This window comes from Oncorhynchus mykiss, unplaced genomic scaffold (assembly GCF_013265735.2).
Source record: "Oncorhynchus mykiss isolate Arlee unplaced genomic scaffold, USDA_OmykA_1.1 un_scaffold_144, whole genome shotgun sequence".
In the NCBI taxonomy this organism is placed as follows: Eukaryota; Metazoa; Chordata; class Actinopteri; order Salmoniformes; family Salmonidae; genus Oncorhynchus; species Oncorhynchus mykiss.
Window position 1 is genome coordinate 287,501 of NW_023493665.1, and position 26,971 is coordinate 314,471.

Genomic DNA, 26,971 nt, shown 5'->3' on the forward strand with positions numbered 1-26,971 from the left:
AGATCTCCTCAGGGGCACGTCAGAACGTAGGCATCACCGCAGGCTGACCGTAATCTGGCGTCAGATCTTTTCAGGGACACGTCAGAACGTAATCTGGTGTCAGATCTCCTCAGGGACACGTCAGAACATAGGCATCACCGCAGGCTGACCATAATCTGGTGTCAGATCTCCTCAGGGACACGTCAGATCGTAGGCATCACCGCAGGCTGACCATAATCTGGTGTCAGATCTCCTCAGGGACACGTCAGAACGTAGGCATCACCCAGGCTGACCATATTCTGGTGTCAGATCTCCTCAGGGACACGTCAGAACATAGGCATCACCACAGGCTGACCATAATCTGGCGTCAGATCTCCTCAGGGAGACGTCAGAACGTAATCTGGTGTCAGATCTCCTCAGGGACACGTCAGAACGTAGGCATCACCGCAGGCTGACCATAATCTGGTGTCAGATCTCCTCAGGGACACGTCAGAACGTAGGCATCACCGCAGGCTGACCATAATCTGGTGTCAGATCTCCTCAGGGACACGTCAGAACGTAGGCATCACCGCAGGCTGACCATAATCTGGTGTCAGATCTCCTCAGGGACACGTCAGAACGTAGGCATCACCGCAGGCTGACCATAATCTGGTGTCAGATCTCCTCAGGGACACGTCAGAACGTAGGCATCACCCAGAGCTGATCAGAGCTGATCTGATAAACATCAATCTGTCTGTCTTCTGTTGCCAAATTACGTTGACTATAAGTATTGAAATAAAATGAAGAATTTTTTTTGCAGATAAATCCTGTTTAGGATTCCTCTGTGTGGTTTTTCTTGCTTGTATTTCAGATCATCCCTACTGTACTGGTTTGTGTTTGCTGTAGTTGGTGTCCTCCATCTTGTCATCCTTTTGACCAATCAAATCAGATCACCTCGCAACCATTACGTCTTCATTTGAGGAAGACGACTGATTAAATATTTTATTATTTAAAAATTCGTTTTTATGTAAAAACATTTTTTTTTAAATTAAATACCTTTGACATTACACATTGACAGAATCCATTTTGAAACTTTTAAAAATATGTATTTATTTATTTTTCTATGCAACCTTGTTTTAACAACTAAAGGTTGAACAAATTCTTATTTACAATGACGGCCTCCCCCGGCCAAACCCAAACGATGCTGGGCCAATTGTGCACCAACCTATTGGACTCCCAATGTGATTCAGCCTCGAACCAGGGACTGTAATGTCACCTCTTGCACTGACATGCAGTGCCTTAGCCAGCTGCGCCACTTTGGAGCCCAGCATCACCTACAGTAAAATTGGTGTATGACTTAATTTTATGGATAGGAGTGGTACAAAGGTTCTTGTGCGTTGATCGGCACACCGAAGAGGTCATTAACGATACGTCATTAGATAAAGAGGTCATTAACGATACGTCATTAGATAAAGAGGTCATTAACGATACGTCATTAGATAAAGACAACATTAACAATACATCATTAGATAAAGAGGTCATTAACGATACGTCATTAGATAAAGAGGTCATTAACGATACGTCATTAGATAAAGAGGTCATTAACGATACGTCATTAAATAAAGAGGTCATTAACGATACGTCATTAGATAAAGAGGTCATTAACGATACGTCATTAGATAAAGAGGACATTAACGATACGTCATTAGATAAAGAGGACATTAACGATACGTCATTAGAGATACGTCATTAGATAATGACAACATTAACGATACGCCATTAGATAAAGAGGTCATTAACGATACGTCATTAGATAATGACAACATTAACGATACGTCATTAGATAAAGAGGTCATTAACGATACGTCATTAGATAATGACAACATTAACGATACGTCATTAGATAAAGACGACATTAACGATACGTCATTAGATAAAGAGGTCATTAACGATACGTCATTAGATAAAGAGGTCATTAACGATACGTCATTAGATGAAGACAACATTAACGATACGTCATTAGATAAAGAGGTCATTAACGATACGTCATTAGATAAAGAGGTCATTAACGATATGTCATTAGATAAAGAGGTCATTAACGATACGTCATTAGATAAAGACAACATTAACGATACGTCATTAGATAAAGAGGTCATTAACGATACGTCATTAGATAAAGAGGTCATTAACGATACGTCATTAGATAAAGACAACATTAACGATACGTCATTAGATAAAGACAACATTAACGATACGTCATTAGATAAAGAGGTCATTAACGATACGTCATTAGATAAAGAGGTCATTAACGATACGTCATTAGATAGAGGTCATTAACGATACGTCATTAGATAAAGACAACATTAACGATACGACATTAGATAATGAGGTCGTTAATGATACGTCATTAGATAAAGAGGTCATTAACGATATGTCATTAGATAAAGAGGTCATTAACGATACGTCATTAGATAAAGACAACATTAACGATACGTCATTAGATAAAGAGGTCATTAACGATACGTCATTAGATAAAGACAACATTAACGATACGTCATTAGATAAAGACAACATTAACGATACGTCATTAGATAAAGAGGTCATTAACGATACGTCATTAGATAAAGAGGTCATTAACGATACGTCATTAGATAGAGGTCATTAACGATACGTCATTAGATAAAGACAACATTAACGATACGACATTAGATAATGAGGTCGTTAATGATACGTCATTAGATAAAGAGGTCATTAACGATATGTCATTAGATAAAGAGGTCATTAACGATACGTCATTAGATAAAGAGGTCGTTAACGATACGTCATTAGATAAAGAGGTCGTTAACGATACGTCATTAGATAAAGACGACCACTTCTAAAAGACTAATTTCACACCATAACCTGCTGAATTTGAAATATAACTTTTCTTTAATATTTAACTTTGGCACAAATTCAAACATGGCACTGACTCGCCCCTTTGGATGTATGTTTCAGCACTGTCTCAATGAAGAGTTAAGGCATTCGATTAGCCACGTGCGACATGCATGCGCAGTTACAAACCGGCGGAAGAGCCTGTCGCATCGTCTTAGTATGGATGAAGCCTGAGCTGGAAATGTGAAGCTAACTGAAACTGGCTAGTTTTAGAAAAACCCTCAATAGATCTCGCTTCAGTCGTAGTTTCACTCCTCTGGTTGGAGGATTCCAGATTTCCTGTTTAATCCCTCCTGATTCCCGGAATATTTCAACAGCGATTTCTGGAAAAACGTGTGGATTTGGGGGAAAGTGAGCAGGATGTTTGAACCCCATTCCCATGTTACTCTCTCCCTCCTCTCCTGCAGGTGCTAGACATTAAGAAGAAGCTGAAGCAGTCCAAAAAGTTCTGGTCCAACCTGCCAGATGAGATCTGTATTAAAGACAAGTTGACCGAGTCAGATGAAGAGCAGTGTTGGAACAGTCACGCCAAGGCCAGGTGAGAGGTGTTCAGATCACGCACCTGTAGAACTACACTAACTAGTCCTACAACTAGTCTGATGAGGTCTGAACAGTGTTGGAACAGTCACGCCAAGGCCAGGTGAGAGGTGTTCAGATCACGCACCTGTAGATCTACACAAGGTAGTCCTACAACTAGTCTGATGAGGTCTGAACAGTGCTGGAACAGTCACGCAAAGGCCAGGTGAGAGGTGTTCAGATCTCGCACCTGTAGAACTACACAAGCTAGTCCTACAACTAGTCTGATGAGGTCTGAACAGTGCTGGAACAGTCACGCCAAGGCCAGGTGAGAGGTGTTCAGATCACGCACCAGTAGAACTACAATAACTAGTCCTACAACTAGTCTGATGAGGTCTGAACAGTGCTGGAACAGTCACGCCAAGGCCAGGTGAGAGGTGTTCAGATCACGCACCTGTAGAACTACACTAACTAGTCCTACAACTAGCCTGATGAGGTCTGAACAGTGTTGGAACAGTCACGCCAAGGCCAGGTGAGAGGTGTTCAGATCACGCACCTGTAGAACTACACTAACTAGTCCTACAACTAATCTGATGAGGTCTGAACAGTGCTGGAACAGTCACGCCAAGGCCAGGTGAGAGGTGTTCAGATCACGCACCTGTAGAACTACACTAACTAGTCCTACAACTAGTCTGATGAGGTCTGAACAGTGCTGGAACAGTCACGCCAAGGCCAGGTGAGAGGTGTTCAGATCACGCACCTGTAGAACTACACTAACTAGTCCTACAACTAGTCTGATGAGGTCTGAACAGTGCTGGAGACCCTCAGCTCATCCACCTGTAGAACTACAATAACTAGTCCTACAACTAGTCTGATGAGGTCTAAACAGTGCTGGATACCCTCAGTCATCCAATATAACTAAACTGACTAGTCCTACAACTAGTCTGACGAGGTCTGAACAGTGTTGGAGACCCTCAGTCATCCAATATAACTAAACTGACTAGTCCTACAACTAGTCTGATGAGGTCTGAACAGTGCTGGAGACCCTCAGCTGATCCAGAACTATGGTACTATGGTCCTTGGTACAGGACAAGAGAGAACCCGTACTACAGCCAGTCTGATGAGGTCTGAACAGTGCTGGAGACCCTCAGTCATCCAATATAACTAAACTAACTAGTCCTACAACTAGTCTGATGAGGTCTGAACAGTGTTGGAGACCCTCAGCTGGTCCAGAACTATGGTACTATGGTCCTTGGTACAGGACAAGAGAGAACCAGTACTACAGCCAGTCTGATGAGGTCTGAACAGTGCTGGAGACCCTCAGTCATCCAATATAACTAAACTAACTAGTCCTACAACTAGTCTGATGAGGTCTGAACAGTGTTGGAGACCCTCAGCTGGTCCAGAACTATGGTACTATGGTCCTTGGTACAGGACAAGAGAGAACCAGTACTACAGCCAGTCTGATGAGGTCTGAACAGTGTTGGAGACCCTCAGTCATCCAATATAACTAAACTAACTAGTCCTACAACTAGTCTGATGAGGTCTGAACAGTGCTGGAGACCCTCAGCTGGTCCAGAACTATGGTACTATGGTCCTTGGTACAGGACAAGAGAGAACCAGTACTACAGCCAGTCTGATGAGGTCTGAACAGTGCTGGAGTCCCTCAGTCATCCAATATAACTAAACTAACTAGTCCTACAACTAGTCTGATGAGGTCTGAACAGTGCTGGAGACCCTCAGCTGATCCAGATCTATGATACTATGGTCCTTGGTACAGGACAAGAGAGAACCAGTACTACAGCCAAGGCCAGATAAGGCAGACATACTGTTTACCTGTCAATCTCTTTATGGATATGGTGAGATGTTATCATATATTACTGTACACTGACGTGTTTATAACTGCTTGGAATGAAAGCCAGAACCACCTTATCTCTCTCACCCACAACCGTGGTGACCAGGCACAGTCCCTGGTCACCAAATCACAGTCCCTGGTCACAACAGTACAGTCCCTGGTCACCACATCACAGTCCCTGGTCAGCACAGTCACTGGTCACCACATCACAGTCCCTGGTCAGCACAGCACAGTCCCTGGTCACCACAGTCACTGGTCACCACAGCACAGTCCCTGGTCACCACAGCACAGTCCCTGGTCACCACATCACAGTCCCTGGTCAGCACAGCACAGTCCCTGGTCAGCACAGCACAGTCCCTGGTCAACACAGCACAGTTCCTGGTCACCACATCACAGTCGCTGGTCACCACAGCACAGTCCCTGGTCACCACAGCACAATCCCTTGATCACAAACGCACAGTCCCTGGTCACCACAGCACAGTCCCTGGTCAGCACAGTCACTGGTCACCACATCACAGTCCCTGGTCACCACAGCACAGTCCCTGGTCACCACATCACAGTCCCTGGTTAGCACAGCACAGTCCCTGGTCACCACAGTCACTGGTCACCACAGCACAGTCCCTGGTCAACACAGCACAGTCCCTCGTCACCACAGCACAGTCCCTGGTCACCACATCACAGTCCCTGGTCAGCACAGCACAGTCCCTGGTCACCACAGCACAGTCCCTGGTCACCAGAGCACAGTCCCTGGTTACCACATCACAGTCGCTGGTCACCACATCACAGTCCCTGGTCACCACAGCACAGTCCCTGGTCAGCACAGCACAGTCCCTGGTCAGCACAGCACAGTCCCTGGTCACCACAGCACAGTCCCTGGTCACAACAGCACAGTCACTGGTCAACACAGCACAGTCCCTCGTCACCACAGCACAGTCCCTGGTCACCACATCACAGTCCCTGGTCAGCACAGCACAGTCCCTGGTCACCACAGCACAGTCCCTGGTCACCACAGCACAGTCCCTGGTTACCACATCACAGTCGCTGGTCACCACATCACAGTCCCTGGTCACCACAGCACAGTCCCTGGTCAGCACAGCACAGTCCCTGGTCACCACAGCACAGTCCCTGGTCACCACAGCACAGTCCCTGGTCACAACAGCACAGTCACTGGTCACCACAGCACAGTCCCTGGTCAGCACAGTCACTGGTCACCACATCACAGTCCCTGGTCACCACAGCACAGTCCCTGGTCACCACATCACAGTCCCTGGTCAGCACAGCACGGTCCCTGGTCACCACAGTCACTGGTCACCACAGCACAGTCCCTGGTCAACACAGCACAGTCCCTGGTCACCACAGCACAGTCCCTGGTCACCACATCACAGTCCCTGGTCAGCACAGCACAGTCCCTGGTCACCACAGCACAGTCCCTGGTCACCACAGCACAGTCCCTGGTCACCACATCACAGTCGCTGGTCACCACAGCACAGTCCCTGGTCACCAAAGCACAGTCCCTGGTCACCACAGCACAGTCCCTGGTCACCAAATCACAGTCCCTGGTCACCACAGCACAGTCCCTGGTCACCACAGCACAGTCCCTGGTCACCACAGCACAGTCACTGGTCACCACAGCACAGTCCCTGGTCACCACAGCACAGTCCCTGGTCACCACATCACAGTCCCTGGTCACCACATCACAGTCCCTGGTCACCACAGCACAGTCCCTGGTCACCACAGCACAGTCCCTTGTCACCACAGCACAACTTCCTGCTACATGGACATCTGCCGCATTTCTCTAATACTGAATACTGAGCCAGAGAGAGTCTGTCTGTCTGTCTGTCTGTCTGTCTGTCTGTCTGTCTGTTAGATCTGGAGAGGACTGGATCAGGGAGGGAGGACCCAGCAGAACTGTAGAGGACTGGATCAGGGAGAGAGGACCCAGTAGAACTGTAGAGGACTGGATTAGGGAGAGAGGACCCAGTAGAACTGTAGAGGACTGGATCAGGAAGAGAGGACCCAGTAGAACTGTAGAGGACTGGATCAGGGAGAGAGGACCCAGTCGAACTGTAGGGGACTGGATCAGGGAGGGAGGACCCAGCAGAACTGTAGAGGACTGGATCAGGGAGAGAGGACCCAGCAGAACTGTAGAGGACTGGATCAGGGAGAGAGGACCCAGCAGAACTGTAGAGGACTGGATCAGGGAGAGAGGACCCAGCAGAACTGTAGAGGACTGGATCAGGGAGAGAGGACCCAGCAGAACTGTAGAGGACTGGATCAGGAAGAGATGACCCAGCCAAACTGTAGAGGACTGGATCAGGAAGAGATGACCCAGCCGAACTGTAGAGGACTGGATCAGGAAGAGAGGACCCAGTAGAACTGTAGAGGACTGGATCAGGAAGAGAGGACCCAGTAGGACTGTAGAGGACTGGATCAGGGAGAGAGGACCCAGTAGAACTGTAGAGGACTGGATCAGGAAGAGAGGGACTAACACAGTTGCAGAGAACCTCTTCAGGACCACTGACAGCTGCTCTCTTAGTGATGGAGAACCTCTTCAGGACCACTGACAGCTGCTCTCTTAGTGATGGAGAACCTCTTCAGGACCACAAACCTCTTATTTGACCACTGACAGCTGCTCTCTGAGTGATGGAGAACCTCTTCAGGACCACTGACAGCTGCTCTCTGAGTGATGGAGAACCTCTTCAGGACCACTGACAGCTGCTCTCTGAATGATGGAGAACCTCTTCAGGACCACTGACAGCTGCTCTCTGAGTGATAGAGAACCTCTTCAGGACCACTGACAGCTGCTCTCTGAATGATGGAGAACCTCTTCAGGACCACTGACAGCTGCTCTCTGAGTGATAGAGAACCTATTCAGGACCACTGACAGCTGCTCTCTGAGTGATGGAGAGCCTCTTCAGGACCACTGACAGCTGCTCTCTGAGTGATGGAGAACCTCTTCAGGACCACTGACAGCTGCTCTCTGAGTGATGGAGAACCTCTTCAGGACCACTGACAGCTGCTCTCTGAATGATGGAGAACGTCCTCAGGACCACTGACAGCTGCTCTCTGAGTGATGGAGAACCTCTTCAGGACCACTGACAGCTGCTCTCTGAATGCTGGAGAACCTCCTCAGGACCACTGACAGCTGCTCTCTGAATGCTGGAGAATGCTCCACACGATCCAGATAATTTAATCATTTCCTGCCAAATGAAATGTGATTGTCTTTTAATGTGTCTTCCTCAGACATGTTTCTTAACTGGCGTTGTTGTAATCCTCCCAGGTATTTTCCTGAGGTGGTAAAGGACGGCCTCACCAACCAGCTGAACAACCCAGAGGTGGCGGTGGACATCACTAGACCGGACACTCTGATTCGCCAACAGATCATGACACTCAGAGTGATGACCAACAAGCTGAGAAACGCCTACAACGGCAACGACATCTTCTTTCAGGACTCCAGTAAGTCAGCCGCATTGTGTTCCAAACGGTACCCTGTTCTCTCTGTAGTGCACTACCTTGACCAGGGCCCATAGGGAATAGGGCTCTATTCTCTCTGTAGTGCACTACCTTGAACAGGGCCCATAGGGAATAGGGCGCTATTCTCTCTGTAGTGCACTACCTTGAACAGGGCCCATAGGGAATAGGGCTCTATTCTCTCTGTAGTGCACTACCTTGAACAGGGCCCATAGGGAATAGGGCTCTATTCTCTCTGTAGTGCACTACCTTGAACAGGGCCCATAGGGAATAGGGCTCTAATCTCTCTGTAGTGCACTACCTTGAACAGGGCCCATAGGGAATAGGGCTCTAATCTCTCTATAGTGCTCTACCAGGGCCCATAGGGAATAGGCCTCTTTTCTCGCTGTAGTGCTCTACCAGGGCCCATAGGGAATAGGGCTCTATTCTCTCTATAGTGCTCTACCAGGGCCCAAAGGGAATAGGGCTCTATTCTCTCTGTAGTGCTCTACCAGGGCCCATAGGGAATAGGGCTCTATTCTCTCTATAGTGCTCTACCAGGGCCCATAGGGAATAGGGCTCTATTCTCTCTGTAGTGCTCTACCAGGGCCCATAGGGAATAGGGCTCTATTCTCTCTGTTGTGGTCTACCAGTATGACACTGTCTATATAACACACTGTCTAAATCAGTCTATATAACACACTGTCTAAATCAGTCTATATAACACACTGTCTAAATCAGTCTATATAACACACTGTCTAAATCAGTCTATATGAAACACTGTCTAAATAAGTCTATATAACACACTGTTTATATGACACACTGTCTAAATCAGTCTATATGACACACTGTCTAAATCAGTCTATATAACACACTGTCTAAATCAGTCTATATAACACACTGTATAAATCAGTCTATATGACACACTGTCTAAATCAGTCTATATAACACACTGTCTAAATCAGTCTATATAACACACTGTCTAAATCAGTCTATATGAAACACTGTCTAAATAAGTCTATATAACACACTGTTTATATGACACACTGTCTAAATCAGTCTATATGACACACTGTCTAAATCAGTCTATATGAAACACTGTCTAAATCAGTCTATATAACACACTGTTTATATGACACACTGTCTAAATCAGTCTATATAACACACTGTCTAAATCAGTCTATATGACACACTGTCTAAATCAGTCTATATGACACACTGTCTAAATCAGTCTATATAACACACTGTCTAAATCAGTCTATATGAAACACTGTCTAAATCAGTCTATATAACACACTGTCTAAATCAGTCTATATAACACACTGTCTAAATCAGTCTATATGAAACACTGTCTAAATCAGTCTATATAACATACTGTTTATATGACACACTGTCTAAATCAGTCTATATAACACACTGTCTATATGACACGCTGTCTAAATCAGTCTATATGACACACTGTCTATATGACACACTGTCTAAATCAGTCTATATGATACACTGTCTATATGAAACACTGTCTAAATCAGTCTATATGACACACTGTCTAAATCAGTCTATATGACACACTGTCTAAATCAGTCTATATAACACACTGTCTAAATCAGTCTATATAACACACTGTCTATATGAAATACTGTCTAAATCAGTCTATATAACACACTGTCTAAATCAGTCTATATGACACACTGTCTAAATCAGTCTATATAACATACTGTCTAAATCAGTCTATATAACACACTGTCTAAATCAGTCTATATAACACACTGTCTAAATCAGTCTATATGACACACTGTCTATATGAAACACTGTCTAAATCAGTCTATATAACACACTGTCTAAATCAGTCTATATGACACACTGTCTATATGAAACACTGTCTAAATCAGTCTATATAACATACTGTTTATATGACACACTGTCTAAATCAGTCTATATAACACACTGTCTATATGACACGCTGTCTAAATCAGTCTATATGACACACTGTCTATATAACACACTGTCTAAATCAGTCTATATGACACAGTGTCTATATGAAACACTGTCTAAATCAGTCTATATAACACACTGTCTAAATCAGTCTATATAACACACTGTCTAAATCAGTCTATATAACACACTGTCTATATGAAATACTGTCTAAATCAGTCTATATAACACACTGTCTAAATCAGTCTATATGACACACTGTCTAAATCAGTCTATATAACATACTGTCTAAATCAGTCTATATGACACACTGTCTATATGAAACACTGTCTAAATCAGTCTATATAACACACTGTCTATGTGACACACAGTCTAAATCAGTCTATATGACACACTGTCTAAATCAGTCTATATAACATACTGTCTAAATCAGTCTATATAACACACTGTCTAAATCAGTCTATATGACACACTGTCTATATGACACACTGTCTAAATCAGTCTATATAACATACTGTCTAAATCAGTCTATATGACACACTGTCTATGTGACGCACAGTCTAAATCAGTCTATATAACACACTGTATATATGACACACAGTCTAAATCAGTCTATATAACACACTGTCTATATGAAACACTGTCTAAATCAGTCTATATAACATACTGTCTAAATCAGTCTATATAACACACTGTCTAAATCTGTATATATAACACACTGTCTAAATCAGTCTATATAACACACTGTCTATATGAAACACTGTCTATGTGACACACAGTCTAAATCAGTCTATATAACACACTGTCTAAATCAGTCTATATGAAACACTGTCTAAATCAGTCTATATGAAACACTGTCTAAATCAGTCTATATGATACACTGTCTATGTGACACACTGTCTAAATCAGTCTATATGACACACTGTCTATATGACACACTGTCTAAATCAGTCTATATGACACACTGTCTAAATCAGTCTATATAACATACTGTCTAAATCAGTCTATATAACACACTGTCTAAATCAGTCTATATAACACACTGTCTATATAACACACTGTCTAAATCAGTCTATATAACACACTGTCTAAATCAGTCTATATAACACACTGTCTAAATCAGTCTATATGACACACTGTCTAAATCAGTCTATATAACACACTGTCTAAATCAGTCTATATAACACACTGTCTAAATCAGTATATATAACACACTGTCTAAATCAGTCTATATAACACACTGTCTATGTGACACACTGTCTAAATCCTTCTATATAGCACGCTGTCTAAATCAGTCTATATAACACACTGTCTAAATCAGTCTATAAAACACACTGTCTAAATCAGTCTATATAACACACTGTCTAAATCAGTCTATATAACCACACTGTCTAAATCAGTCTATATGACACACTGTCTATATAACACACTGTCTAAATCAGTCTATATAACACACTGTCTAAATCAGTCTATATGACACACTGTCTATATTACACACTGTCTAAATCAGTCTATAAAACACACTGTCTATATGAAATACTGTCTAAATCATTTTATATAACACACTGTCTATGTGACACACAGCCTAAATCAGTCTATATGACACACTGTCTAAATCAGTCTATATAACACACTGTCTAAATGATTCTATATAACACACTGTCTATGTGACATACAGTCTACATCAGTCTATATAACACACTGTCTAAATCATTCTATATAACACACTGTCTAAATCAGTCTATATAACACACTGTCTAAATCAGTCTTTATGACACACTGTCTATATCAGTCTATATAACACACTGTCTAAATCATTCTATATAACACACTGTCTAAATCAGTCTGTATAACACACTGTCTAAATCCGTCTATATGACACACTGTCTAAATCAGTCTATATGACACACTGTCTATGTGACACACTGTCTAAATCAGTCTATATAACACACTGTCTAAATCAGTCTATATAACACACTGTCTAAATCAGTCTATATAACACACTGTCTAAATCAGTCTATATAACACACTGTCTAAATCAGTCTATATAACACACTGTCTAAATCAGTCTATATAACACACTGTCTAAATCAGTCTATATAACACACTGTCTAAATCAGTCTATATAACACACTGTCTAAATCAGTCTATATAACACAGTGTCTAAATCAGTCTATATAACCACACTGTCTATATAACACACTGTTTAAATCAGTCTATAAAACACACTCTCTATATGAAACACTGTCTAAATCAGTCTATATAACACACTGTCTATATGACACACTGTCTAAATCAGTCTATATAACCACACTGTCTATATAACACACTGTTTAAATCAGTCTATATAACACACTGTCTATATGACAGATTGTCTAAATCAGTCTGTATGACACACTGTCTAAATCTGGGACTGGGATTGAGCCCTGTGGTGAGTCTCTGGCTCCCTAGTGAAATCTAGCCCAGAGGTTATCTGGCTCCCTAGATAAATCTAGCCCTGTGATGAGTCTCTGGATCCCTAGATAAATCTAGCCCTGTGGTTAGTCTCTGGCTCCCTAGTGAAATCTAGCCCTGTGATGAGTCTCTGGCTCCCTAGTGAAAAATAGCCCAGAGGCTATCTGGCTCCCTAGTGAAATCTAGCCCTGTGATGAGTCTCTGGCTCCCTAGCGAAATCTAGCCCTGTGATGAGTCTCTGGCTCCCTAGTGAAATCTAGCCCTGTGGTGAGTCTCTGGCTCCCTAGTGAAATCTAGCCCTGTGGTGAGTCTCTGGCTCCCTAGTGAAATCTAGCCCTGTGATGAGTCTCTGGCTCCATAGTGAAATCTAGCCCTGTGATGAGTCTCTGGCTCTCTAGTGAAATCTAGCCCTGTGATGAGTCTCTGGCTCCCTAGATAAATCTAGCCCTGTGGTGAGTCTCTGGCTCCCTAGTGAAATCTAGCCCAGAGGCTATCTGGCTCCCTAGTGAAATCTAGCCCTGTGATGAGTCTCTGGCTCCCTAGCGAAATCTAGCCCTGTGATGAGTCTCTGGCTCCCTAGTGAAATCTAGCCCTGTGATGAGTCTCTGGCTCCCTAGTGAAATCTAGCCCTGTGATGAGTCTCTGCCTCCCTAGTGAAATCTAGCCCTGTGATGAGTCTCTGGCTCTCTAGTGAAATCTAGCCCTGTGATGAGTCTCTGGCTCCCTAGTGAAATCTAGCCCTGTGCTGAGTCTCTGCCTCCCTAGTGAAATCTAGCCATGTGATGAGTCTCTGGCTCTCTAGTGAAATCTAGTCCTGTGATGAGTCTCTGGCTCTCTAGTGAAATCTAGCCCTGTGATGAGTCTCTGGCTCTCTAGTGAAATCTATCCCTGTGATGAGTCTCTGGCTCTCTAGTGAAATCTAGCCCTGTGATGAATTTCTGGCTCTCTAGTGAAATCTAGCCCTGTGATGAGTCTCTGGCTCCCTAATGAAATCTAGCCCTGTGCTGAGTCTCTGGCTCCCTAGTGAAATCTAGCCCTGTGATGAGTCTCTGGCTCCCTAATGAAATCTAGCCCTGTGATGAGTCTCTGGCTCCCTAGTGAAATCTAGCCCTGTGATGAGTCTCTGGCTCTCTTGTGAAATCTAGCCCTGTGATGAATTTCTGGCTCTCTAGTGAAATCTAGCCCTGTGATGAGGCTCTGGCTCCCTAGTGAAATCTAGCCCTGTGATGAGTCTCTGGCTCCCTAGTGAAATCTAGCCCTGTGATGAGTCTCTGGCTCTCTAATAAAATCTAGCCCTGTGATGAGTCTCTGGCTCCCTAGTGAAATCTAGCGAATGCTACATGTTATTTGAGGAGTTTCTCCCTAAAGAGTCTGTAGAGAGCGGTGGATGTCAAGGCCTGATCATCCAGACCTGTCTTACTGACTTGTCCCCCCCCCCCCCCCCCTACTGGATGTGACCACTGATTCCCTCTAGTCAAGCCTGCTTTAGGTCCTTGTCTGTGTCACACTGTCACACAGTGTCACACTGAGATCAGTGTGACAGAGGAGAGGGCTGATGGTGGAGAGGAGGCTGAGATCAGTGTGACAGAGAAGAGGGGCTGATGGTAGAGAGGAGAGGGGCTGATGGTAGAGATGTGAGGGGCTGATGGTAGAGAGGAGAGGGGCTGATGGTAGAGAGGAGAGGGGCTGATGGTGGAGAGGGGCTGATGGTAGAGAGGAGAGGGGCTGATGGTAGAGAGGAGGCTGAGATCAGTGTGACAGAGGAGAGGGGCTGATGGTAGAGAGGAGAGGGGCTGATGGTAGAGAGGAGAGGGGCTGATGGTAGAGAGGAGAGGAGCTGATGGTAGAGAGGAGTGGTCCTGATGGTAGAGAGGAGAGGGGCTGATGGTAGAGAGGAGGCTGAGATCAGTGTGACAGAGGAGAGGGGCTGATGGTAGAGAGGAGAGGGGCTGATGGTAGAGAGGAGTGGGGCTGATGGTAGAGAGGAGTGGTCCTGATGGTAGAGAGGAGAGGGGGCTGATGGTAGAGAGGAGAGGAGAGGGGCTGATGGTAGAGAAGAGAGGGGCTGATGGTAGAGAGGCGTGGTCCTGATGGTAGAGAGGAGAGGGGCTGATGGTAGAGAGGAGAGGGGCTGATGGTAGAGAGGATAGGGGTTGATTGTAGAGAGGAGAGGGGCTGATGGTAGAGAGGTGAGGGGCTGATGGTAGAGAGGTGAGGGGCTGATGGTAGAGAGGAGAGGGGCTCATGGTAGAGAGGAGGCTGAGATCAGTGTGACAGAGGAGAGGGGCTAATGGTAGAGAGGAGAGGGGCTGATGGTAGAGAGGAGTGGGGCTGATGGTAGAGAGGAGAGTGGCTGATGGTAGAGAGGAGTGGGCTGATGGTAGAGAGGAGTGGGGCTGATGGTAGAGAGGAGAGGGGCTGATGGTAGAGAGGAGAGGGGCTGATGGTAGAGAGGAGTGGGGCTGATGGTAGAGAGGATTGGTCCTGATGGTAGAGAGGAGAGGGGCTGATGGTAGAGAGGAGAGGGGCTGATGGTAGAGAGGTGAGGGGCTGATGGTAGAGAGGAGAGGGGCTGATGGTAGAGAGGAGAGGGGCTGATGGTAGAGAGGAGAGGGGCTGATGGTAGAGAGGAGAGGGGCTGATGGTAGAGAGGTGAGGGGCTGATGGTAGAGAGGAGAGGAGAGGGGCTGATGGTAGAGAGGAGAGGGGCTGATGGTAGAGAGGAGAGGGGCTGATGGTAGAGAGGAGAGGGGCTGATGGTAGAGAGGAGAGGGGCTGATGGTAGAGAGGAGAGTGTTGATGGTAGAGAGGAGAGGAGAGGGGCTGATGGTAGAGAGGAGACTCTTGACTGCCCCTCGGGAGACTGTTGGACGTGACCTGGATACTCCAGCCTCTGTTAAAGACTGTTGGACGTGACCTGGATACTCCAGCCTCTGTTAAAGCCTGTTGGACGTGACCTGGATACTCTAGCCTCTGTTAAAGACTGTTGGACGTGACCTGGATACTCCAGCCTCTGTTAAAGACTGTTGGACGTGACCTGGATACTCCAGCCTCTGTTAAAGACTGTTGGACGTGACCTGGATACTCCAGCCTCTGTTAAAGACTGTTGGACGTGACCTGGATACTCCAGCCTCTGTTAAAGACTGTTGAACGTGACCTGGATACTCCAGCCTCTGTTAAAGACTGTTGGACGTGACCTGGATACTCCAGCCTCTGTTAAAGACTGTTGGACGTGACCTGGATACTCCAGCCTCTGTTAAAGACTGTTGGACGTGACCTGGATACTCCAGCCTCTGTTAAAGACTGTTGGACGTGACCTGGATACTCTAGCCTCTGTTAAAGACTGTTGGACGTGACCTGGATACTCCAGCCTCTGTTAAAGACTGTTGGACGTGACCTGGATACTCGAGCCTCTGTTAACGTTGTCCAGCACCAAGAACAACGTGTACTTTTGTTTTGTAAATAAATCTATTGTTTATCAACCCGCTTTCCCCTTCAAAGTAGGAGGATACGTATGCAAGTAAAATATGTGGTCAGAATAATCAGATCAGATTGTGATGTCATACTGGGGGTGAAAAACTAAAAACACTTTTAAAAATTCCACCTGAACAGGCTGAAATGCAAATAATATATATATATATATATATATTTTTTTTATCTTACACTAAAAGGACATTATGATAATTGAACAATTTTCAGTGTTATTTCAACCTCATAGTATGGAAATATCACATTTCTCTGTCTGCATTGCCTCATTACAACCAAAAAACATTTATTTATTTTTATTTTTTTATGATATATTGCCAATTTTGACTTTACCGTCCTGTGGAGATCGCTCAGCTCTGCCTCCAGGACAATAAACATCCACCTGCAAAGTGAGACAGACATCATTAGGGGCTTTGAATAACACTGGCTGGGACAACAAGGCAGGGATATGGCCCAGAAATCTTTCATGTCAGACGGTCTACTATCTGTTCTTTGAGTCTGTTTGGAACCTCACTTATTGTGTGTGTGTGTGTGTGTGTGTGTGTGTGTGTGTGTGTGTGTGTGTGTCTGTCTGTCTGTCTCTCTGTCTCTCTCTCTCTGTCTGTCTGTCTGTCTGTCTCCTCTCTCCAGGTGACGAGGGCAGTGGCAGCAGCAGTGGCTGTACAGAGGGATGTACCACAGAGTTTGTGTTTGTGGGTCCAGAGGCCCCCGTGGTGGGAGCAGACAGGAGTGATGAGCGAGCTTCGGCTGCAGCAGGCAGCGCCCCACATCCCTCCAGACCCTCTCTACCCCTGCTACTGACCCTCTCTCTCACAGCCCTGTCCTGGTCCAGGAGACAATACCAGCTGGCCCGAGAGGACACCAGGACATTACTGCTACTCTGACTCTGGCACCAATCAGACAGCCAGCCAGCAGGTCGTCATACTAACTGTTAGTGTTCTCTAAACGGAACCAGAACAGGACAACCCTTTTGGATCCCCACCATGAAGAGATATGGTGACAGTAGTATACTGTAGTAGACTGAGGAGTGTTGTGAGTGCTGCATCCTGCTTTGTCCCCAAAGATCTCTCTGTTCTAAGATGTTCTGTTCTAATCTGCTCTGTTCTGCTCTGTTCTATTCTGCTCTGTTCTATTCTGCTCTGTTCTATTCTAATCTGTTCTGCTCTGTTCTAATCTGTTCTGCTCTATTCTAATCTGTTCTGCTCTATTCTAATCTGTTCTGCTCTATTCTAATATGTTATGCTCTATTCTAATCTGTTCTGCTCTAATCTGTTCTGCTCTAATCTGTTCTGTTCTGCTCTATTCTAATCTGTTCTGCTCTATTCTAATCTGTTCTGCTCTAATCTGTTCTGTTCTAATCTGTTCTGCTCTATTCTAATCTGTTCTGCTCTATTCTAATCTGTTCTGCTCTATTCTAATCTGTTCTGCTCTAATCTGTTCTGTTCTAATCTGTTCTGTTCTGCTTTGTTCTGCTCTGCTCTGCTCTATTCTGTTCTAATCTGTTCTGCTCTAATCTGTTCTGTTCCGCTTTGTTCTAATCTGTTCAACTCTATTCTAATCTCTTCTGCTCTGTTCTAATCTGCTCTGCTCTTTTCTAATCCGTTCTGACCTATTCTGCTCTATTCTAATCTATTCTGCTCTATTATAATCTGTTCTGCTCTATTCTAATCTGTTCTGCTCTGCTCTATTCTAATCCATTCTAATCTGTTCTGCTCTAATCTGTTCTGCTCTATTCTAATCTGTTCTGCTCTATTCTAATCTGTTCTGCTCTTCTCTATTCTAATCTGTTCTGTTCTATTCTAATCTGTTCTGCTCTATTCTAATCTGTTCTGTTCTATTCTAATCTGTTCTGCTCTATTCTAATCTGTTCTGCTCTTCTCTATTCTAATCTGTTCTGTTCTATTCTATTCTGTTCTGCTCTATTCTAATCTGTTCTGTTCTATTCTAATCTGTTCTGCTCCTCTCTGCTCGGTGACGTCCAGAACAGAACATAGCGTCAGTGGGGCAGCCAAACTTCTCCCCTTTTCTCCAAACCAATCAACTGCTTCTCTCCTTTTCTCTGATTGAACAACAACATGCTCTTTCTCTCCTGGAGAGACAGAATGAGAACACAATTTAGAGCGATGATGATGATGATGATGATGATGATGATGATGATGATGATTTTAAAAATACATGAGATTCTATTTTTCTTTCTTTGTAAAGCAGAATTATGAAACTTCAACATGAAATAAATAGAGAACCCTGAGAAGGTTCTGTTAGTTCCTACATCCTCCCACAACAGACAGAGAAGGTTCTGTTAGGACCTACATCCTCCCACAACAGACAGAGAAGGTTCTGTTAGTACCTACATCCTCCCACAACAGAGAGAGAAGGTTCTGTTAGGACCTACATCCTCCCACAACAGACATAGAAGGTTCTGTTAGGACCTACATCCTCCCACAACAGACAGAGAAGGTTCTGTTAGGACCTACATCCTCCCACAACAGAGAGAGAAGGTTCTGTTAGGACCTACATCCTCCCACAACAGACAGAGAAGGTTCTGTTAGTACCTACATCCTCCCACAACAGACAGAGGAGGTTCTGTTAGGACCTACATCCTCCCACAACAGACAGATAAGGTTCCTAAGCCTGGGTTCCTACCACATCCTGTTCCTTTAACTAAGGGCCTGGGTTCCTACCACATCCTGTTCCTTTAACTAAGGGCCTGGGTTCCTACCACATCCTGTTCCTTTAACTAAGGGCATGGGTTCCTACCACATCCTGTTCCTTTAACTAAGGGCCTGGGTTCCTACCACATCCTGTTCCTTTAACTAAGGGCCTGGGTTCCTACCACATCCTGTTCCTTTAACTAAAGGGCCTGGGTTTCTACCACATCCTGTTCCTTTAACTAAGAGGCTGGGTTCCTACCACATCCTGTTCCTTTAACTAAGGGCCTGGGTTTCTACCACATCCTGTCACTATGGAGGAGCTCTCAGATAGCAACCAGGCACATGTCCCAAATGACACCCCATTAGAGCACTAAACAGGGAACCAGAGTTCAACACCCCATTAGAGCACTAAACAGGGAACCAGAGTTCAACACCCCATTAGAGCACTAAACAGGGAACCAGAGTTCAACACCCCATTAGAGCACTAAACAGGGAACCAGAGTTCAACACCCCATTAGAGCACTAAACAGGGAGCCAGAGTTCAACACCCCATTAGAGCACTAAACAGGGAACCAGAGTTCAACACCCCATTAGAGCACTAAACAGGGAACCAGAGTTCAGCTCCCCATTAGAACACTAAACAGGAAACCAGAGTTCAACACCCCATTAGAGCACTAACCAGGGAGCCAGAGTTCAACACCCCATTAGAGCACTAACTAGGGAACCAGAGTTCAACACCCCATTAGAACACTAAACAGTGAGCCAGAGTTCAGCTCCCCATTAGAGCACTAAACAGGGAACCAGAGTTCAGCTCCCCATTAGAACACTAAACAGGAAACCAGAGTTCAACACCCCATTAGAGCACTAAACAGGGAACCAGAGTTCAGCTCCCCATTAAAGCACTAAACAGGGAGCCAGAGTTCATCTCCCCATTAAAGCACTAAACAGGGAACCAGAGTTCAGCTCCCCATTAGAACACTAAACAGGAAACCAGAGTTCAACACCCCATTAGAGCACTAAACAGGGAACCAGAGTTCAGCTCCCCATTAGAGCACTAAACAGGAAACCAGAGTTCAACACCCCATTAGAGCACTAAACAGGGAACCAGAGTTCAGCTCCCCATTAGAGCACTAAACAGGAAACCAGAGTTCAACACCCCATTAGAGCACTAAACAGGAAACCAGAGTTCATCTCCCCATTAAAGCACTAAACAGGGAGCCAGAGTTCAGCTCCCCATTAGAGCACTAAACAGGAAACCAGAGTTCAACACCCCATTAAAGCACTAAACAGGAAACCAGAGTTAAAATGTGAAACCAGTCATATGGCAACATTTTGAAGCATATCAACACAGCACATTTTCCACAATAAAGGTTTATAACTTACCTTATAACTTACCGGGATGACATTTGGAGACCCAAGCGAGAGGCTTCTGTAGCCACGGTCAAATGACAGGGAGGCGCCAAACCTACCGAGATCATTTATGATTTCTAGGAGGTTTTAATTATATGCCCAGACGTTTCAGACTGTATTTTTTTTAACCATTTGTATCGTGTTAAAGATTAGCCATTATCCACAGACACTGTCACTTATACGAACATGCATTTATAACTGTCTCTTTAGTGTTAGTTTCCTCACATTTATATCTTTAGTGTTAGTTTCCTTACATTTATATATTTAGTGTTAGTTTCCTTACATTTCTGTCTGAATCGGGCCCACAGGGAATAGAGTGTAATGTGGGACTCAGCCCTAGTGACCAGGAGGCTTGTGGGTCCTCAGTCCATTCCTCTCTGTCCCATAGAAAAGGTGTGTGTCTGAATCGGGCCCACGGGGAATAGAGTGTAATTCTGCATCCTGTTGTTGTGGTCAGAAATATTATTATCATCCTTCTACTACACACATTTATGTTGTTCATTTATTTGGGGAAGATTTAGCCTTTCTGATAGTGTATCATTAAACATTTAAACTCCGTCCTCCCCACAGACAGAAAGGTTTTTAGTTGCTTCAGGGCAACGCTGTGCCATAAGGGTACTAAAACACCACAGAAAATGTGTTTTTTTCTGAACATTTATTCATTGATTTTTTTTTTTAGTAGAAACAAGCATTCTTTTAATTAAAAAGAATGACAAGTTGGTCATAAACGAGTATTTTAAACCTGATATCTGCGGTCCATTGTTCCTCTCTGTCACTATGTGAGGGGGGGTTGATCCTACCTGGACAACGGGGCTCCTTTCACCCATAGAATGGCTCGGAGTCCATTGTCTGTTATTGTCAGTGGATGTGTTGGCAAAAACACATCGACCAAGGCCATCATTTTACATCAAATCATCTTTCTTTCAGCATGAGATTTCCCTGAACTGCACAACGTTTCCCTGAGGCAACAACAAAAAAGTACACAATATTTATAAAAAATATATATATATGTTATATTATATATATGTTATATTATATATATGTTATATTATATATATGTTATATTATATATATGTATATATATATGTTATATTATATATATGTTATATTATATATATGTATATATATATGTTATATTATATATATGTATATATATATGTTATATTATATATATGTTATATTATATATATGTATATATATATGTTATGTTATATATATGTTATATTATATATATGTATATATATATGTTATATTATATATATGTATATATATATGTTATATTATATATATGTTATATTATATATATGTATATATATATGTTATGTTATATATTGAAACCAATCAAATATGATTCTTTAGAGGTTCCTACACAAGTACATATTGTATTTTTATTGTCAAGTTATTTCTATTTAAACATGCAGCATAACGAGATGTATCTTATGTCTTCGCTCAAACCACTCACTCGCGATATTCTGCCTCCTGAAATAATGTCCCTCCCCCAGTTCATACATCATACCAACTTCTGCCTCCTGAAATAATGTCCCTCCCCCAGTTCATACATCATACCAACTTCTGCCTCCTGAAATAATGTCCCTCCCCCAGTTCATACATCATACCAACTTCTGCCTCCTGAAATAATGTCCCTCCCCAAGTTTATACATCATACCAACTTCTGCCTCCTGAAATAATGTCCCTCCCCCAGTTCATACATCATACCACCTTCTGCCTCCTGAAATAATGTCCCTCCCCCAGTTCATACATCATACCAACTTCTGCCTCCTGAAATAATGTCCCTCCCCCAGTTCATACATCATACCAACTTCTGCCTCCTGAAATAATGTCCCTCCCCAAGTTTATACATCATACCAACTTCTGCCTCCTGAAATAATGTCCCTCCCCCAGTTCATACATCATACCAACTTCTGCCTCCTGAAATAATGTCCCTCCCCCAGTTCATACATCATACCAACTTCTGCCTCCTGAAATAATGTCCCTCCCCAAGTTTATACATCATACCAACTTCTGCCTCCTGAAATAATGTCCCTCCCCCAGTTCATACATCATACCAACTTCTGCCTCCTGAAATAATGTCCCTCCCCCAGTTCATACATCATACCAACTTCTGCCTCCTGAAATAATGTCCCTCCCCCAGTTCATACATCATACCAACTTCTGCCTCCTGAAATAATGTCCCTCCCCCAGTTCATACATCATACCAACTTCTGCCTCCTGAAATAATGTCCCTCCCCCAGTTCATACATCATACCAACTTCTGCCTCCTGAAATAATGTCCCTCCCCCAGTTCATACATCATACCAACTTCTGCCTCCTGAAATAATGTCCCTCCCCCAGTTCATACATCATACCAACTTCTGCCTCCTGAAATAATGTCCCTCCCCCAGTTCATACATCATACCAACTTCTGCCTCCTGAAATAATGTCCCTCCCCCAGTTCATACATCATACCAACTTCTGCACCTCACTGGGATGGTTTACAGACGTCATCACATATTGTCCTGTGTAGAAATGGGAAAACATTAATATGGGACTGTGTCTGAAGGGCAAAACGGATTTCTGTTTTTTGTTTTATTCAGTTGCAGTTATGTAAAGTAGAGAGATGTTACTGTCTGAAATGTTGGGTCTGACCTCTTCTCTCCTTTGGCTTACTGTCTGAAATGTTGGGTCTTACCTCTTCTCTCCTTTGGCTTACTGTCTGAAATGTTGGGTCTGACCTCTTCTCTCCTTTGGCTTACTGTCTGAAATGTTGGGTCTGACCTCTTCTCTCCTTTGGCTTACTGTCTGAAATGTTGGGTCTGACCTCTTCTCTCCTTTGGCTTACTGTCTGAAATGTTGGGTCTGACCTCTTCTCTCCTTTGGCTTACTGTCTGAAATGTTGGGTCTTACCTCTTCTCTCCTTTGGCTTACTGTCTGAAATGTTGGGTCTGACCTCTTCTCTCCTTTGGCTTACTGTCTGAAATGTTGGGTCTGACCTCTTCTCTCCTTTGGCTTACTGTCTGAAATGTTGGGTCTGACCTCTTCTCTCCTTTGGCTTACTGTCTGAAATGTTGGGTCTTACCTCTTCTCTCCTTTGGCTTACTGTCTGAAATGTTGGGTCTGACCTCTTCTCTCCTTTGGCTTACTGTCTGAAATTTTTTATTTTTTATTTATTTTACCTTTATTTAACCAGGTAGGCAAGTTGAGAACAAGTTCTCATTTACAATTGCGACCTGGCCAAGATAAAGCAAAGCAGTTCGACAGATACAACAACACAGAGTTACACATGGAGTAAAACAAACATACAGTCAATAATAAAGTATAAACAAGTCTATATACAATGTGAGCAAATGAGGTGAGAAGGGAGGTAAAGGCAAAAAAAGGCCTTGGTGGCAAGGTAAATACAATATAGCAAGTAAAACACTGGAATGGTAGTTTTGCAATGGAAGAATGTGCAAAGTAGAAATAAAAATAATGGGGTGCAAAGGAGCAAAATAAATAAATAAATTAAATACAGTTGGGAAAGAGGTAGTTGATAGGGCTAAATTATATGTGGGCTATGTACAGGTGCAGTAATCTGTGAGCTGCTCTGACAGTTGGTGCTTAAAGCTAGTGAGGGAGATAAGAGTTTCCAGTTTCAGAGATTTTTGTAGTTCGTTCCAGTCATTGGCAGCAGAGAACTGGAAAGAGAGGCGGCCAAAGAAAGAATTGGTTTTGGGGGTGACTAGAGAGATATACCTGCTGGAGCGTGTGCTACAGGTGGGAGATGCTATGGTGACCAGCGAGCTGAGATAAGGGGGGACTTTACCTAGCAGGGTCTTGTAGATGACATGGAGCCAGTGGGTTTGGCGACGAGTATGAAGCGAGGGCCAGCCAACGAGAGCGTACAGGTCGCAATGGTGGGTAGTATATGGGGCTTTGGTGACAAAACGGATTGCACTGTGATAGACTGCATCCAATTTGTTGAGTAGGGTATTGGAGGCTATTTTGTAAATTACATCGCCAAAGTCGAGGATTGGTAGGATGGTCAGTTTTACAAGGGTATGTTTGGCAGCATGAGTGAAGGATGCTTTGTTGCGAAATAGGAAGCCAATTCTAGATTTAACTTTGGATTGGAGATGTTTGATATGGGTCTGGAAGGAGAGTTTACAGTCTAACCAGACACCTAAGTATTTGTAGTTGTCCACGTATTCTAAGTCAGAGCCGTCCAGAGTAGTGATGTTGGACAGGGAAATGTTGGGTCTGACCTCTTCTCTCCTTGGGCTTACTGTCTGAAATGTTGGGTCTTACCTCTTCTCTCCTTTGGCTTACTGTCTGAAATGTTGGGTCTGACCTCTTCTCTCCTTTGGCTTACTGTCTGAAATGTTGGGTCTGACCTCTTCTCTCCTTGGGCTTACTGTCTGAAATGTTGGGTCTTACCTCTTCTCTCCTTTGGCTTACTGTCTGAAATGTTGGGTCTTACCTCTTCTCTCCTTTGGCTTACTGTCTGAAATGTTGGGTCTGACCTCTTCTCTCCTTTGGCTTACTGTCTGAAATGTTGGGTCTGACCTCTTCTCTCCTTTGGCTTACTGTCTGAAATGTTGGGTCTGACCTCTTCTCTCCTTTGGCTTACTGTCTGAAATGTTGGGTCTGACCTCTTCTCTCCTTTGGCTTACTGTCTGAAATGTTGGGTCTGACCTCTTCTCTCCTTGGGCTTACTGTCTGAAATGTTGGGTCTTACCTCTTCTCTCCTTTGGCTTACTGTCTGAAATGTTGGGTCTGACCTCTTCTCTCCTTTGGCTTACTGTCTGAAATGTTGGGTCTGACCTCTTCTCTCCTTTGGCTTACTGTCTGAAATGTTGGGTCTGACCTCTTCTCTCCTTGGGCTTACTGTCTGAAATGTTGGGTCTTACCTCTTCTCTCCTTTGGCTTACTGTCTGAAATGTTGGGTCTGACCTCTTCTCTCCTTTGGCTTACTGTCTGAAATGTTGGGTCTCTGACCTCTTCAGTTTATCTGTCATCAGATTCAAAACCTCAAAGTTTTAAATCTGTCTTGGCTTGATGGCAGAGTATCAATGTTTGGCTTTTTAAATGACTATCCCGAAAGAGATCTACCATCATGGTTATTGGTTTTATCTATTTGAGTTCACTTTTAATACTGTTTATGTTCCACGAAATGATGTGCCGTCTTGTCCGACTGAAAGACGAGGTACTACGTTTTAATTTGGCACTTAAAGTTCTATGAGTAGGAGCACATTTTAATAGCTTCAAGTTATTCCCACAGCGCACTGCTGCTGCATTACACTAGTCGGGGTGGATCGAGACGTTATTCCCACAGTGCACTGCTGCTGCATTACACTAGTCGGGGTGGATCGAGACGTTATTCCCACAGCGCTGCATTACACTAGTCGGGGTGGATCGAGACGTTATTCCCACAGCGCACTGCTGCTGCATTACACTAGTCGGGGTGGATCGAGACGTTATTCCCACAGCGCACTGCTGCTGCATTACACTAGTCGGGGTGGATCGAGACGTTATTCCCACAGCGCTGCATTACACTAGTCGGGGTGGATCGAGACGTTATTCCCACAGTGCACTGCTGCTGCATTACACTAGTCGGGGTGGATCGAGACGTTATTCCCACAGCGCACTGCTGCTGCATTACACTAGTCGGGGTGGATCGAGACGTTATTCCCACAGTGCACTGCTGCTGCATTACACTAGTCGGGGTGGATCGAGACGTTATTCCCACAGCGCACTGCTGCTGCATTACACTAGTCGGGGTGGATCGAGACGTTCTCCCACAGCGCACTGCTGCATTACACTAGTCGGGGTGGATCGAGACGTTATTCCCACAGCGCATTGCTGCATTACACTAGTCGGGGTGGATCGAGACGTTATTCCCACAGCGCATTGCTGCATTACACTAGTCGGGGTGGATCGAGACGTTATTCCCACAGTGCACTGCTGCAGCATTACACTAGTCGGGGTGGATCGAGATGTTATTCCCATAGCGCATTGCTCCATTACACTAGTTAGGGTGGATCGAGATGTTATTCCCATAGCGCATTGATGCATTACACTAGTCAGGGTGGATCGAGACGTTATTCCCACAGTGCACTGCTGCAGCATTACACTAGTTAGGGTGGATCGAGACGTTATTCCCACAGCGCACTGCTGTTGCATTACACTAGTCGGGGTGGATCGAGACGTTATTCCCACAGTGCATTGCTGCATTACACTAGTTGGGGTGGATCGAGACGTTATTCCCACAGCGCATTGCTGCATTACACTAGTCGGGGTGGATCGAGACGTTATTCCCACAGTGCACTGCTGCAGCATTACACTAGTCAGG

At 44.3% G+C, this 26,971-nt stretch overlaps 1 protein-coding gene across 2 annotated transcripts in view; it reads left to right on the forward strand.

The window, feature by feature from the left end:
* The window catches only part of LOC118947131 (glypican-6-like), a 198,173-nt gene extending 180,432 nt beyond the window's left edge, over positions 1–17,741 (forward strand). For both annotated transcript variants that reach the window (XM_036972373.1, XM_036972374.1), the window contains 3 exons: positions 3,297–3,427; positions 8,541–8,716; positions 17,213–17,741. In XM_036972373.1, coding sequence (XP_036828268.1) covers positions 3,297–3,427; positions 8,541–8,716; positions 17,213–17,466 — 561 coding nt within the window. In that variant the 3' untranslated portion in view covers positions 17,467–17,741. The remainder of the gene's footprint in view (positions 1–3,296; positions 3,428–8,540; positions 8,717–17,212) is intronic.
* The last annotated feature ends 9,230 nt before the right edge of the window (positions 17,742–26,971 follow it).